The sequence below is a fragment of the Sturnira hondurensis genome, unplaced genomic scaffold, assembly GCF_014824575.4.
Source record: "Sturnira hondurensis isolate 20B ecotype Veracruz unplaced genomic scaffold, ASM1482457v3 Scaffold0008196, whole genome shotgun sequence".
NCBI lineage: Eukaryota > Metazoa > Chordata > Mammalia > Chiroptera > Phyllostomidae > Sturnira > Sturnira hondurensis.
Window position 1 is genome coordinate 17,243,778 of NW_028080827.1, and position 16,134 is coordinate 17,259,911.

At 36.8% G+C, this 16,134-nt stretch overlaps 1 protein-coding gene across 2 annotated transcripts in view; it reads left to right on the plus strand.

Annotated features, from left to right (window-relative positions):
* TRIP4 (thyroid hormone receptor interactor 4) overlaps nt 1-16,134 on the plus strand; it is a 63,389-nt gene that overhangs the window by 3,150 nt on the left and 44,105 nt on the right. For both annotated transcript variants that reach the window (XM_037054112.1, XM_037054111.1), the window contains exons 2-5: nt 230-399; nt 1,033-1,166; nt 7,770-7,982; nt 10,284-10,362. In XM_037054112.1, the coding sequence (XP_036910007.1) occupies nt 230-399; nt 1,033-1,166; nt 7,770-7,982; nt 10,284-10,362 (596 nt within the window). The remainder of the gene's footprint in view (nt 1-229; nt 400-1,032; nt 1,167-7,769; nt 7,983-10,283; nt 10,363-16,134) is intronic.

Here is a 16,134-nt window from a genome sequence, read left to right on the forward strand (position 1 = left end):
TTTAGAAATACAAGAAGTTTGTACACAGTTTATATTATGAACTGCTTAAGGTCAGGGTCTTTGTCCTAATCAAATTTATATCCCTAGTATCTAGGGTAGAACTTGACTCAAAATAAACACTCTAATGGATTTATTACTGGTTTTCACTACCTTCATCTCTTGTTGTGATTGTTGAAAAACATAGTCTACGCTAGTCTTGTTTTAACAACTTTTATCTTTTCTTCCTGAGGTATGTTTTGTCAATTGAGAGTGCTGAAGAGATACGAGAATATGTTACTGACCTCCTTCAGGGAAATGAGGGCAGAAAAGGTCAATTCATAGATGAGCTTGTAAGCAAGTGGCAAAAGAATGATCAGGAGTTTATTTCTGAATCACTGCAGCAGTCCTTCAAAAAAGATGGTGAGTTAAGATAATGTAATGAAGTAATGATTTGAAATATTGGTAGAGGGCTGGTTTATAGGACTTGGTATTTTCTGTCACTTTGTATTTCCTCACAGCTAACTTAGAGTCATATGTATACATATTTTTAATTCAGTTCTTCTCAATCTGTGATGAGTATTATTCTAGTTCAGATTTTTTCAATTTAGAAAATATCACACACTGTTTTCAGAAATAAATGTGGCTTCAGAATATTTTGAAAAATTTATACATGGGTTAAAAAACACTTTTCAGTTTTGTGCATACCTGGATGAAGGTAAATGTTGACCATTTTTAATATAAACAGATTTAGAAGTAACAATTTAGTTAAACAATAAAAAAGGTAAGCACAAAACTACATAGTCTAGGTCATTTTTATTATACGACCTAAAATATAAGATTTTAATTTAACTTCTTAATCTTGGCCAGTAGTCTTTATCATTGACTACAGTCTTGAAAATAATGGTTTAAATGCAATTCTTGTTTGAAAGAAGGTAATTTAAAAACCTGCCTGGCTTCATAACTTGACTTTAAATATTAAGCATCACCTTCTCTTTATTAGCTATTAATTCACCAAACTATCTATGCACATATATGTGTATTTTTTCTTTAAAGAAATTTTAGATGGGCAGAGATCAGGAGATCAGCTAAAGAGGAGTAGACGGAAAGGGAGAAATAGACAGGAAGTTCCTGCGTTTGCTGAGCCTGATACAACCGTAGAGGTCAAAACACCTTTTGATTTAGCCAAGGTAAGTCCATATATAATGAAATTTCTTTTTGGCTATGTGAAGAAGGGGAAATGACTGATGAGAAAAGTATGCAGATTAATCTAGGATGGCAATCTTTCAACAAATGCATGAAGAGAAAGTGGTAATTACTTTTCGTATGATAGTTTTTTGGGCAGCCTGGTTAAATAAGTACTATAAGGACATCTTTACTTAGAGGTGATGTGTGTGTGTGTATACGCACACATACATATATAGTAAAATTATTTTCCATCGTGTGTGTATACATGTATATACATATATATAATGGGAAATAATTAGTGAAGTATATCTTCAAATTCAATATTTTTTGTGGGTTTATACTAAAAGAATATACAGTTCTGGCTGTTATTAACAGAGTTCCTCTTTTGGGCCATCCACTACCACCACCACTATCCTCTTCATCATTTAGATTTTAGAACTTTTGTTATTCCCTCTATGTATTTGGAGGTAAGCAGAAATATTTATTTTTTTCTATTTTTAGTAAACAGAAATATTTATAATCAGGACAATTTTACCAGCTAAATTTACTAACATAAGGAAAAGGTTAATTATGCTAAAATGGAAGAGTGTGATCAAAAAATTCTAAGTGTGATAATTATGTAAAAAAACTTGGCAAAATAATTATAAAATAATGTTAAGTTAAAGTAAAAAATCTGAGATTTAAGCCTTTTATCATTTGAAATAAAATGAGCAAGGACCACAAGCAAAAGATAAAGCACAAATGACCAATACACATGAAAAGATCTCTAACCTTACTAGTAATTAAGGAGACCAGTTCATCACCCTAATTTCCTGGGGCTTTCCTAGTTTGAGCATCTTTTAGTCTCACGCAAATCAGGATGATTGGTTACTGTACTAATAAATAAATACACATTAAATCCCTGAGATTCTGCCTGTCAATTGTCAACTACACAGAGTACTCAGAGATGATGAATAAAGCAGTAACCCCCTGTACAGTGCTGATGGCAGTGTACTTTGGTTTACGCTTTGAGGACAGTTTGGCAGCATGTATGAAGAACCATGGAAAATGTTCATATACTTTTGGTTTATTAATCTAAGAAAATAATTCAAAATACATGCTAGACATTATTTCTGTACAATTTTATTTATAATACTGAAAATTTGAACTGACCTGATTGTTTAGCCATAAGAGAAAGATTAAATAAATTGTAGTTCTTTCTTATATGCCTGAACCATGGACATGAATAATGATGTGGGGATTGCCTGACAGAGTGGGGTGTGTTGAGTGGAAGGGGGCGAAGGGGGAAGAAGTGGGACAACGCTAATAGCATAAAATATAATTTAAAAAATTATGAGTTCCCTCATTTGATGGAATACAATGTCGAAGTTAATAAAGTTATTCTTCAAAATACAGAATTTGGGAAAATGTTCATCACAGTTAGGGTTGTAATCCACCTAAACATTATTTTGAGTAATTTTTTGTATTACTCTTACTAATAAAAATACTTGCTTTCAAAGTAGAAGTATTTATAAATGGGTATGAATATATATTTTATAAATGTTGATTGCGAGTATACAGAATCTTAAGGTAAAAGTAACATAAAAATATAACAAAAATATTTTCTCATCAGTATGATGAATAATGGATGAAATTTTTAAAGCCTTATGTCATAATTTTAAAAATAATTATTAAATAATAACGCTATGATAACAAACTTGTAATAAATTAATTTTTAACATTCAGGACAGAATGATGTTGACAATAGCTTGAAAAGTATTATCTCTGTTATCTCTGCTTGTCTCTGCTGTCTCTGACAGGACGGAAAGTTGTTATCTAATAGCTTGGGAACTGTTATCTCTGTTTGGGGATTACAAGTAAATTTTAGCAAGTTGGCAAATTCACAGATCTGAAAGCATAAGTAATGGTTATCAAAGTGTACCTACAAATGGACCTATAGATAAATCTATCTTCATCTTTCACAGACAGTTCATCTGGCTATTCAGAAATTTTTGTTGCATGTTTGAGTTAGTGTCTTAAGGATGCTTTTTAAATAAATTCTAGTTTTATTTTTTTTTTTAAGATTTTATTTATCTATCTTTAGAGGGGAAGGGAAGGAGAGAGGGAGAGAAATATCAATGTATGGTTGCCTCTCGTGAGTCCCCTGCTGGGAACTGGCCTGCAACCCAGGCATGTTCCCTGACTGGGAATCCAACCGTGATTGTGTGGTTCGCAGGCCCATGCTCAATCCACTGAACTACACCAGCCAGGTGATAACTAGATTTTTAGTGTGGTAAGTGCCAATTATAGTTTGACAGAGAATTTCACTGTTTATATTAATGGTCTTTAATGGATAAGGTGCCTTGATGCTTGCTGTTAACTAGGTTTCATAAGGTAAAGTGAAAGCTGGGAACCACTCTTAAATTTCCAGATAAGTAGGGAAAAATCTTCGAATTAATAATGATTTAATAATAAATTTTGTATTTCTTAATGCTTTCAGACTCTCAAGAACCTGTTTCTGAGTCTATGTTTTATCCTTAAGTGTTTTGTATTCATTAAGCAAACTTGAAAAATAAGTTTTAAAAAATGGTTTATCACTTATGTAGTAATTTCTTATTAAAGCTCCAGTGTATACTGAATTAGTAAATACTGAACTTCCTAGGGGAAGTTCACGAGAGCCTCTGGTCACAACAGTTCCATCAGCCCATCAATACATAGCCCTATTTCATGTGTGTTTTTGTTTAAAGACACTTTATTTAATATATGTTGTTGAGTCATTAGCATTGACTCATGGCCAACAGCACTGTAACTCATGGCAGAAGAAAACTTATTTATAATACATCTATTTTCTTGGTAAAGTACAGCCATCTCATGCTTAGGAACACAGGACAGCACTTCTGCACTGTGCATGGGGGTCATTTTAAATGGTGAGATCACCAATAAAAAGCATAAAAGTGTGGAAAAGTGTCACCAAATAATCTAAAAAACAACACATATTTATGCAGTGAGAGCTGAAACAAGAAGGCCTTGCTTGATCTTAGCTGGAAATATGTGCATATGGTGACTCAAATTTATTGCCACTCTGTGAAAGCACTTGGAGTATTGATTTGGGGATTTCAAGTAAATTTTAGCAAGTAGGCAAATTCACAGATCTGAAAGCATGAGTAATGATTATCAAAGTGTACCTACAAATGGACCTATAGATAAATCTATCTTCAACTTTCACAGACAGCTCATCTGGCTATTCAGAAATTTTTATTGCATGTTGCTATGTGTCAAGAACTGATTTATGCATTAGAGTTATAGCAGTAAACAAGACACATTAGGCTTTCTTGCTCTCCTAGAGTTTACATTTTAGTGGTTCAGAGGAAAAGTGGAAAAGACAGTCAAAGAAAAAATTTTTAAGTAATTATAGATTGTGAAAACTGCCATGAAAGAAATAAAAATAACAATGTGATTGGTAGTAATTGGTAGGACAGATATTAGTTTAGGTAGGTTATTCAGAGAAAGTCTCTCTAAAGGACTGAAATAACAGCTGAGACCTGAATATAAAAAGGAGCCAGTATGTAAAGAGACAGGCTAGGAACAGTACAGAGAGAGGGAATAGCAAAGGCAAAGGGGAGATAGGCAGAAGTGTTGTAGGAAGAATCAAAAGCCTTGTGTGCCTGCAGCAAAATGAGCAGGAAAACAATGATATGTAGATGAAGTTGGAGAGTACATGGAGGCCATATATAAGGCTTTATGGTTATTAGAAAGTAGCTTGGATTTTATTACAAGCACAGTGGGAAGCCAGTGGCAGTTTTAAGCAGTGGGATGATATGTTATGAATTGTGTTGCTGCTTGCCCCCTTTTCCCCTTCTCTATCTTTCTCTCTCTCTCCCTCTCAGTAAATACTTACCGCCCATTATATATGAGACCTCATCAAAGCCCTACTCTTAATCCCTCAAACCTTACTTCAGTGTAGCTGGATATTGTAATGAGAGTCAAATACAAATTTCTGCTTAGAGATTTTAATATTCCCTCCACTAGCAACCCTGAGAGACAAAGATATAATTGACTATATTGAAAAACTGTGACCTGCTAGATTATATAAAATCTAGCACTTGTCTGACATTTTAATTTTTACCAAAGTTGACTTATTTGATTTTATCTTAGCTCAGCTTTTGGTTTTGGACATTAGAGCATGTCACATCTCTTTTTTTTCCTTTATTTTTATTGTTCGCAGTATTATAGATGTCCCCATCCCCCCATCTTTGGCTGCCTCCATCCAGCCCCACTGTTCCTATCACATTTCTTTATACTTACCAGAGATTTGTTTCTCTCCCTTATATTTTTGCATCCCCTAGAACTCTTGAGATTTTTCTACTATGAAACTTCAATCTCTGGAAATAATTGAGAAACTCTCAGTTTAAAGAGAAATAAGACCACAGCATGAGAGAAGTGTCTATACGCTTTATGTGTCAGAGGCAGCTATGGTTTACATGTTTGTATACCCCAGAAATTTACATGTTGAAATGCTAATTCCCAACATGATGATACCAGGGTGCTGGGCCTTTGAGAGATTCCTATGTCATGAGGGTGGAACTATCATGGATGAGATTAGTGTTCTCATAGAAGAGACTCCACAGAGTTCCCTGGTCCCTTTCACCACATGAGGACACAGTGACCTAGGTGTCATTTCTGTAACCTGGAAGAAGGCCCTCACCCAACCATGCAATACCCTGATCTTGGACTTCCAACCTCCAGAACTTTGAGAAATAAATTTCTGCTGTTTGTAGACTACCCAGTCTATGGTATTTTGTTATAACAGCCTAAATGGACTAACGCAGAGGCTAATAAATATAGTTCACTTTTTAAACTTTTTATTTTATAACTTACATATAGAATTGAACAAATGGATTTTGACCCATACCTGTATAAACAGAAACGAAACATTCCCATTCCTCTAGGAGACCCCCAGTGTGTCCCCAAATGACAACCCTCCCAGGAAAACAGCTTTTTGACTTCCAACATCATAGATTACTATTCTTGCTTATGGACTTTGTATAAATGGAGCTAAATAACATGTACTCTTTTGTTTTTGGCTTCTTTCAATTAACATGCTTTATGGGAATTATCCATATTGTTTTGTATAACTGTATTTTTTCATTCTCATTGCTACATAGGATCTTATTACATGAATACATCAGTGCTGTTGACATTTGGGTAGTTTCCAATTCCAGTGCTGCAGTGAACATTCTTTTGCATGTCTTCTAATGACATATTTATCCATTCTGTTGCATATATATCCAAGAATTGAATTGCAGGGTTACAGGATGTGCATATGTTCAGCTTTAGTAATTACCAATTTATACGCCAACAGTGTATGAGTGCTCCAATTGCTCTGTGTCCTTGCCAGTACTCTGTATCTTCCGTCTTTCAATTTAGCCATTCTGCTTGGTATGTCGTTGTATGCATTGTGGTTTTATTGTACATTTTCTTGATAACTAATCAAGTTAGGCACCTTTTCATGTTACTGTTGGCCATTTGGATATCTTCTCTTTTTTAAAAAGATTTTCATTTATTTATTTTTAGAGAGAGGGGAAGGAAAGGAGAAAGACAGGGAGAGAAACATCAGTGTGTGGTTGCTTCTCATGCACTTCCCACTGGATATGTATGTGGCTTGACTAGGAATTGAACCAGCAACCCTGGTTTATAAGCAGGTGCTCAACCCACTAAGCCACACCAGCCAAGGCTGGATATTTTCTTTTAAAAAAAAGATTTATTTTTAGAAAGAGGGGAAGGGAAGGAGAAAGAAAGGGAGAAAAACACCAGTTGGTTGTTTCTCACACAAGCACCAACTGGGGGCAAGGCTTGTAACCCAGGCATGTACCCTGAATGGGAATCAAACCAGCGACCTTTTGCTTTGCCGGACAATGCTCAACCAACTGAGCCACACTGTTCAGGGCTGGATATCTTCTTTTATGACATCCCTGTTTAGGCCTTTTGCCCCTTTTTCTATTATGTTTTCTGTCTGAGTCTATATTACTGAATCTGTTTTTAATTGATTTTTTCTTATTTATATTACCAAATCTGTATCATCCACTTCTATTTTTTAAAAAGATTTTATTTATTTATTTTTAGAGAGAGGGAAAAGGAGGGAGAAAAAGGGAAACAGCAATTGGATGCCTCTTTTACACCCCCAACTCCGGACCTGGCCTGCAATCCAGGCATGTACCCTGACTAGGGATTGAACCAGCAACCTTTCATTCTGCAGGTCGGCACTCAGTCTGTTCAGCCACACTAGCCAGGGCAAATATCATCTGCTGTTAGAGGCATTTTTGTTTCCTATGATCTTCAATTTAGCTATGCTTAAATATGTCTCTATCAGCTTTTACTACTACAACTACTTCCCACCAGCTGTAGTAGAGGGCTGAAAAGGCAAGGTCTATTAGCTCATTTTTCTAGAGCACAATTTTTCTTTAGACCCTTGATTATAACTAATTTGTATTTTTCCTACTCTTTTCTCTCTTGTCTCCAAGGTAGCGTGTAAGTTGTTATTAAACAGAACTGAAGTTTTTCTCTTTTCAACTATTGTTATTGTCATTAACTATTTGATGTTATTTCTGATATTTTTGTACACTTAGACACAAGAGAACAGCAACTCCTTAAAGAAGAAGACAAAGTTTGTTAATTTATACACAAAAGAGGGACAAGACAAACTTGCAGTCCTAATCCCAGGTCGCCACCCTTGTGATTGCCTGGGCCAGAAGCACAAGCTGATCAATAACTGTCTAATCTGTGGGCGTATAGTCTGTGAACAAGAGGGCTCTGGCCCTTGCTTATTCTGCGGTTCTCTGGTAATAATTTTTTATTTTATTTTATTTTACTGGTTTAATAATAAATGGGGACATTTACATCCCTCGTACTCTTTTTCATAGTAAATTTTTTCCCAACGATATCCAGTAAACTATAGTAGCAGGATTTTTTTAGGCAAAAACCCAAGGATACATGCTAATAATAAGGCTTGTTAGTAAGAAGAGTTGAGAGAAGACATATGTTGAGAGACCCAAGTCTTGTGTCAGGTTAACTTCAATTCAAGAAAACATTAGGGCCTAAAATATCAAATTCTTTTGTCAGAGTCTTTGGACATATCCCCACAGTGACAGAACCACTGTGACATAATCCTCAGGTCATTAACACCTTTGTTTCTAGGATACCTCCTCTTTATTGCTCTGTAGTGAGAGAATGACCTCAAGATTGAAGCAGCAGTGTCTCTGTTAAAAACACCCCAATGAACTGTTTAGAAAGCTTTTTCTGCCAATTGAGCTGGCTGGCTGAAGCAGTGGCATTTGGTGTTGGTAAAGGGTACTGTTTTATATTGTTTTGTTTTACCTTCTCTTTAATTGCCATGTTTAGGAGCCTTTACTTTTTCAATATACTCAGAGAACAAGCTGATAGAAAATGGATGACCTGAAAATGTAATGTCCACTACCAGAAATGCTCGGAAAATGGCAATGAATGTCCTCCCATATGAAGCTTTCTCTAGAGAGACAACCTATTGCTGCTGGCAGGGACTCTGTCCAGCTGCTAGGAAATACAGTGCTTTCATTAGATCCCTGGAAATCTAACAGTTCAAGAAACAGGAATGTAAAGTAGATTGTCCTTTAAGCCTGGCAGTTTTAAAAGCTTATATGCAACTCTTTTTAAGTAATCCCTTCTTTGCCTCCCTTCTTACAATTGCAGTGATTTTATAATTTTTAAAAAATATTTTATTTATTTATTTATTTTCTGAGAGAGGGGAAGGGAAAGAGAGAGTGAGAGAAATATCAATGCGTGGTTGCCTCTCATGTGTCCCCCACTGGGAACTGGCCTGCAACCTAGGCATGTGCCCTGACTAGGAATCAAACCGTGATCCTTTGCTTCACAGGCCCGTGCTCAATCCACTGAGCTACACCAGCCAGGGCTTATTATTTTTTTTTCATCCTCACCTGAGGATATGTTTATTGGTTTTAGAGAGACAGATAAAGAGAAACATCAATCAGTACCCTCCCCTATGCACCCAAAATGGGATTGAACCCACAACCTAGGTAGGTGCCCTGCCCAGGAATTGAACCCCCCAACCTTTTGGTGCATGGGGTGACACTCCAACCAACTGAGCCCCCCAGCCAGGGCTGCAGTGATTTTATAATAAGCAAAACTTTATTTTGCTTAATGTAGTCATTATTTTATAATATCCAAAATATGTATGGCATAAAAGCTAGACAAGATTTCACTAGTGATACTTTAATTTGCTTTTTTCTCTATGTCTTTATAATAAGATATCTGCTTATAATTTCAACTGCAAGACATGGATTGCATGATTAAAACTGGAAGGCTTTAAAAAAAAGTGTTGAATATTTTTTACAATATTCTCAATGATGGCAAATCTTTCTTCTTTAAAAGTAGGCTAGATTTTTTAAAAATTAAAGTTGTTTTAAAGATTTTATTTATTTACTTTTATTAATTTTTAAAGATTTTATTTATATTTAGAGGGAAACAGAAGGAGAAAGAGAGAGAAACATTAGTGTGTGGTTGCCTCTTGCACACCCCCTACTGGGGACCTGGCCTGCAACCTAGGCATGAGTCCTGGCTGGGAATTGAACCTGTGACCCTTTGGTTTGCAACCCATGCTCAATCACTGACTACACCAGACAGGCCTATCTATTTAATTGTAGAGAGAGGGGAAGGGAAGGAGAAAAAGAGGGAGAGAAACAGATTGCTGTCTGAGAGATATATCAATTGGTTGTCTCTAGCATGCCCCAGGTGGAGACCAGGCATGTTCCCTGACTGGGAATCGAACCATTGACCTTGTGGTTCACAGGTCACCACTCAATCCACTGTGCCACACCAGCCATGGCAGGTTAGATTTCTTTTTAAAACTTCCAGGGCATTCAGGGTCTCTTGTAGTGAGATCAGTTTTTTGTATGGTTCATGAAAGAAGGGAGAAATAGAGTAAGGTAAAACTCAGTTTGAATATATATTTTTTGGCATATTTGGAAAGAAAAGTGTCAACGGTCTCATTTTATTGCCAAACTAATGTGTAATTTAAGTTTGCTTTGTAGGTATATCAGGAAAACAACAAATAAGTATTAAATCATGTGACTTTTATTACTTTATAGGTATGTACTCGTGAAGAACAAGATATTTTACAACGTGACTCAAACAAGAGCCAGAAACTGCTCAAGAAGCTAATGTCAGGTAGGCAGTAATTTTCTGATTACTCTCCCTCTCAATATTTGAGCACATAACATTGAGTGAGAAAACAAGTAATTGTAGTGGATTATAACCCAATGATTAAAGTTAATATCCTGAATTAACTTAATGGGGAGAAGAGATAGCTCTTTCTTATAGAAGAATTCTAATTAATAAAGCGAATGAATCTGATGTTTCGAGTTGACACATACTAATATTCAAAATGTGTGGTTTTCATCAAAAAATTATGAGGCATGCAAAAAACCCGAGAAATTATGGCCCATTCATAGGGAAAAAGATATTAACATGGAAATTGTGTCTGCAACTCAGGCAAAGGAAACAATGAAGAACTAAGGAATCCAAGAAAACTGTTACACCAACTAGAGAATATTAGTAAAGAAATGGGAATTATAGGACTGCCAGTTAAGATGGTTGCATAGGAAGTACTCCCTCCTCCTACAACCACATCAAAATTACAATTTAACTACAGAACGAACACCATTCAGAACCACCTGAAATCTGGCTGGCTGGAAGTCCTACAACTAGGGAATTAAAGAAGAAGCTACATTGAAACTTGACAGATACTCTAAATGGATGGGCTGGTCCACACCCACATGTGGGAGGGATATCTTGTAGCAGAAGTCCCTCTGAGGAGCGAGAGGTCCCAGCCCCATACCAGGCCCCGCAGCCCAGGGTTTCAGTGCCAGGAAGAGAAGGTTCCATAATTTCTGGTTGGAAAAACCAGTGCATATTGAGGCAGAGGAAGACAGAAAGCAGCTGGAGTCCCAGGCAGTTCCTCTTAAAGGGCCCACGCACAGACTTATTCTGACTCACTTTGAGCTCCAGTGCTGGGGCAGCAGGTTAAAAGGCACCGGAGCTATACATGGAAGGAACTGAATTATGTAACTACAGAATTGTAGTTAGAGGCCATTGTTCCTTTGGTGAGCCCACTTCTACCTGGAGCCTGCAGGCAGGGGGCCATATCTGAGACTTCCATCAACCAGGCTCACACTGTTGCATCCTGGTGATTCCCTGAGGTCCCACCCCATCCAACTTTCAGGCCCACTCAATCTGTTTCCAGTAGCTTTCCTACATAAATGGCCTTAGCTCATCCTTCAGATTTTCCTGAAATCTCTCGAACCAGCAGCATCTGGCTTCAGCGTACTCTGTACCTCTCACCAAGTGGCCCCAGACCCAGCACCAGCAGCAATCGGGCTCAGTGTTCCAACTCTCTCTCACCTGGGTACCTGTAAGCCCAGTACAAGTAGCAACCATCTGCAGATTGCTTTGTAAGTCATGCCAGATGGTCCCAGGCAGAACATAGAGGGTGGCTGACCTTGGCCCATACCTGCTGGGAGACCCCAGAGCCTGCACGCCCAGTGGACAGCTTCAGACCATGCCAAAGCACTACCACCCAACCACCTCTACAGGCTACACACTTAAGGGACTGACTCAGCAGGCAACAGAACCCTGCTAAAGTAAGTACTGCTGTGTGGGGTGAGCTCCTGCATAGCTGGTCTTCCATGGTGGTTGGAGGCCTGGGGGTAAATTCCTCCCATTGATGTGCCAGCAGCAATCAAGGCTCAATTACAGGAAGAGCATTTACACAGCCCACATGTGTGGAGCACACCTTGAATGCCCAGTGTGGGCGATCAGGAAGGCTGTGCCACTGGATCCTACAGAACACCTACCACTTTAGACCACTCTGCCAAGCCTGGGAAACGTAGCAGCTCTACCTAATACATAGAAACACACACAGGGAGCCTGCTAAAATGAAGAGATAAACATGCCCCAAATGAAAGAACAGAACAAAACTCCAGAAAAGAACTAAACAAAATGGAAACAAGTAACCTACTAGATGCAGAATTCAAAATGCTGGTTATAAGGATACTCAGTGAACCTACTGAAAAATTCAAGAGTATAAAAAAGGACCAGTCAGAAATGGAAACAAAAACTGAAATTAAGAGGAATTTACAGGGAATCAAGAGTAGAGTAGATGAACCCAAGAACCATATCAGTGATTTGGAATATAAGAAAGCAAAAAATACCCAATCAGAACAGCAAAAAGAAAACAGAATCCCCCCAAATGATGATAGTGTAAGCAGCTTCTGGAACAACTTTAAGAGTACCAGCATTCTCATCATGGGAGTGCTGGAAGGAGAAAGAGTAAGAAATTGAAAACCTATTTGAAAAAATAACAAAAATCTTCCTGTAACTGGGTGAAAAAAAATAGACATACAGTTCCAGGAAGCATAGAGTCCCACACAAGATGAACTTAGAGAGGCCCACACCAAGATACATCATAATTAAAATGCCAAAGTTTAAAGACAAAGAATCTTAAAAGCAATAGAAAAACATTAGTTACCTAGAGGGAGCATCCATAAGACTGTCAGCTGATTTCTCAACAGAAATTTTGCATGCCAGCAGGATTGGCAAGTAAAATTTAAAGTGAAGAAAATCAGGGACCTACAACCAATATTACCCAGCAAAGCTATACTTAAAATTGAAGAACAGATAAAGAGGTTCCCAGACAAAACAAAGCTAAAGGAGTTTACCACCACTAAACCAGTATTTTTTGTTTTTTAAACCCTCAACTGAGGATATGTTTAATTGATTTTAGAGAGATAAGAAGGCAGAAAGAGAGAAACATCGATTGGTTGCTTCCCATATACTCCTTGTTCTGGGATCATACCAATAATCTAGGTATGAGCCCTGACTGGGAATTGAACCCACAACCTTGTGGTGTACAGGACAATACTTCAGCCAACTGAGCCACTGTCCAGGGCACCTCCAAACCTGAATTATATGGAATTTAAAACATTATATGAAATGTTAAACGTGTCCAACCTTTTGGCCTCTCTGGGCCATACTGGAAGAAGAAGAGTTGTCTTGGGCCACGCATTAAATACACAAACACTAATGAAAACTGATGAGCAAAAAAAAAAAAAAAGGTTTTAAGTAAATTTGTATTGGGCTGCATTCATAGCGATCCTGGGCCACATGTGGTCTGCAGTCCATGGGTTGGACACATGGGTTGGCCAGTTAAAGGGTCTTCTTTAAAAGGAAGAAGAAGAAGAAGAAAAGATAAAAAAGATGAACATTAGCCCTGGCCAGTGTGGCACAATTGGTTGGAGCATTATCCCTTTAATCCAAAAGGTTGTAGGTTTGCATATAACTAGGTTGTGTGTTCTGTCCCCAGTTAGGGCACATACGAGAGGCAATAGATGTTTCTCTCTCACACCAATATTTCCTTCTCTATCTCTCCTACGTTTCCTCTCTCTCTAAAATCAGCATGTCCTCAGGTAAGGATAAGAAATAAAAATTTAAAAATATATGTGAATATTAAAATGTCAATAACTACATACCTATCAACAATTGAATCTAAAAAACCAAATAACAGAATAAGCAGAACAGAACACAGTCCTAGATACAGAGAATGTTTTGATGGTTACCAGATGGGAGGGGGATGAGGGATGGGTAAAGAAGGTGAGGGGATTAAGAAGTGCAAATTGGTAGTTACAGAAAAGTCATGGGGATATAAAATACAGCATAGGAATAATATAATAACTATGTATAGTGTCAGATGGGTGTGAAATTTATTTGGATGAGCACTTAGTAAGTTATGTAATGTCTGATCACTGGGATGTACACCTGAAACTAAAATAATAATGTATGTCAAGTGTAATTGAAAAATTTAAAAAATGATTTAAAAAATGTAAAACATAAAATGAGGGAATGAAGATAATAGAACATCACCATTAGAACACCATAATAGCAGTAATGGTTACAGTTAAGATCCACCAATGTGTGCTAAAATTGTTGGATGAACATTAAGAATAGGATTTGCAAAGTTACAAAAGACAAGACTTGTCACAGATTGGAGGAGACTAAGACATGACAACTAACCGTGATGTAGGATCCTGAATTGAACCCCAGAATAGGAAAATAACTGTAATGAAAAAAATGTTGAAATCCAAATAAAGTCTGTAATTTAGTTAATAGTATTGTACCGATGTTAATTTCTTACTTTTGATATTTGTGCTATGGTTATATAAGATAAGTAAGATATTAAGGGAAGCTGAATGAAATTTATCAGGAGCTCTTTTTTTGTAACTCTTTTTAAAGTCTGTAATAGTTGAAAAACATGAATAAATAGTTAAGGACATTGCTTTTTTTAATTGTTGTTCAAGTACTGTTGTCTCCATTTTCCCCCTACCAGATAAGGACATTTAAAAAAATGTCATTTAAAATTTTTTAAAAATCATATTCATTCATTTCCACATATAAAAATATATTGGGGTTTTAAAATATTTGGGGGGTCTTAAATATTATAAAGGAATGATCAGAGTGTGTATATTTGTTTCTCCTATTTTCTTTCTTTTTAAAAAAATATTTTCTATCTTTTTTTATTTTTAGAGAGAGGGGAAGGGAAGGAAAAAGAGAGGGAGAGAAACATCAATGTGTGGTTGCCTCTCACATGGCCCCCACTGGGGACCGGGCCGCAACCCAGGCATGTGCCCCGACTGGGAATCAAACCATGACCCTTTGGTTCGCAGCCCGCGCTCAATCCACTGAGCTACACCAGCTAGAGCTGTTTCTCCCATTTTCAATTAACATTTTAAAATTAGTGTCTATGTTGCTATATAGTCTTCATATTTATTGTTTTTCAGGGCTAAAAATAATCTATTAACTCAATTTATTGTACTATGATTACTTATTTTTTACCGAATATTTTGACCGTTTCCAAATTATCAATAATACCACAAGTGGTCATTTTTTGTTAACAAAGATATATTTGTTAATATATCTTTTTTTAGAGAATGGGATGGGATTATTGAGAATGGGATTATTGCGTTATAGAGTATTGATAATTTTTGACACTTAGGATATATTTATCTTATTACATTACCAAAATATATTGTACCATCTACAACAATATTTAGTTTTATACCTGAGATCCTGTCATCATTGAGTTTTGACATTTTAAATTTTTAATTTTTCATAGTTGTAATTTTTCAGAATTATTAATGAGATTGAACAGGTCTCCATACTTTTTAAGTTAGGATTTCTATAAGGTAATTATTAGAAAAAGTAATTCTAAGTGTTTTTTTAAAAAGATTTTATTTAGCCCTGGTTGGTATGGGTCAGTGGATTGAGTGCGGGTCTGAAACCAAAGGGTCGCTGGTTCGATTCCCAGTCTAAGGCACATGCCTGTGTTGTGGGGGCCAGGTCCCAAATAGGGGACTCACAGGACACAACCACACACTGATGTTTCTCTCCCTCTCTTTCTCCTTCCCTTCCCCTCTCTCTAAAAATAAATAAATATTTTTTAAAAAGATTTTATTTATTTAGCCCTGACCGGCTAGCTCAGTTGGTTGGAGTATTGCCCTGCTATACCAAGGTTTTGGGTTTGATCCTTGGTTAGGGCATGTAGAAAAATCAACCAGTGAAAGCATAAATAAGCATAACAACAAACTGATCTCTCTCTCTCTTTCTCTTTCTCTCTCTCTCTCTCACACACACACACACAAATCAATAAATTTAAAAAAATAAGAAGATTTTATTTATTTTCTTTTTAGAGAGGGAGGGAAGGGAGGAGAAAGACAGGGAGAGAAACATCAATTGGTTCCCTCTCATATGCCTCCAACTGGGGACCTGCAACCCAGTCATGTGCCCTGATGGGATTCAAACTAGTAACCTTTCAGTTTATTCATTCCACTGAGCAACACCATCCAGGGCATCTAAATGCTTTTTTAATGTTCAGAATATAAGAATCAT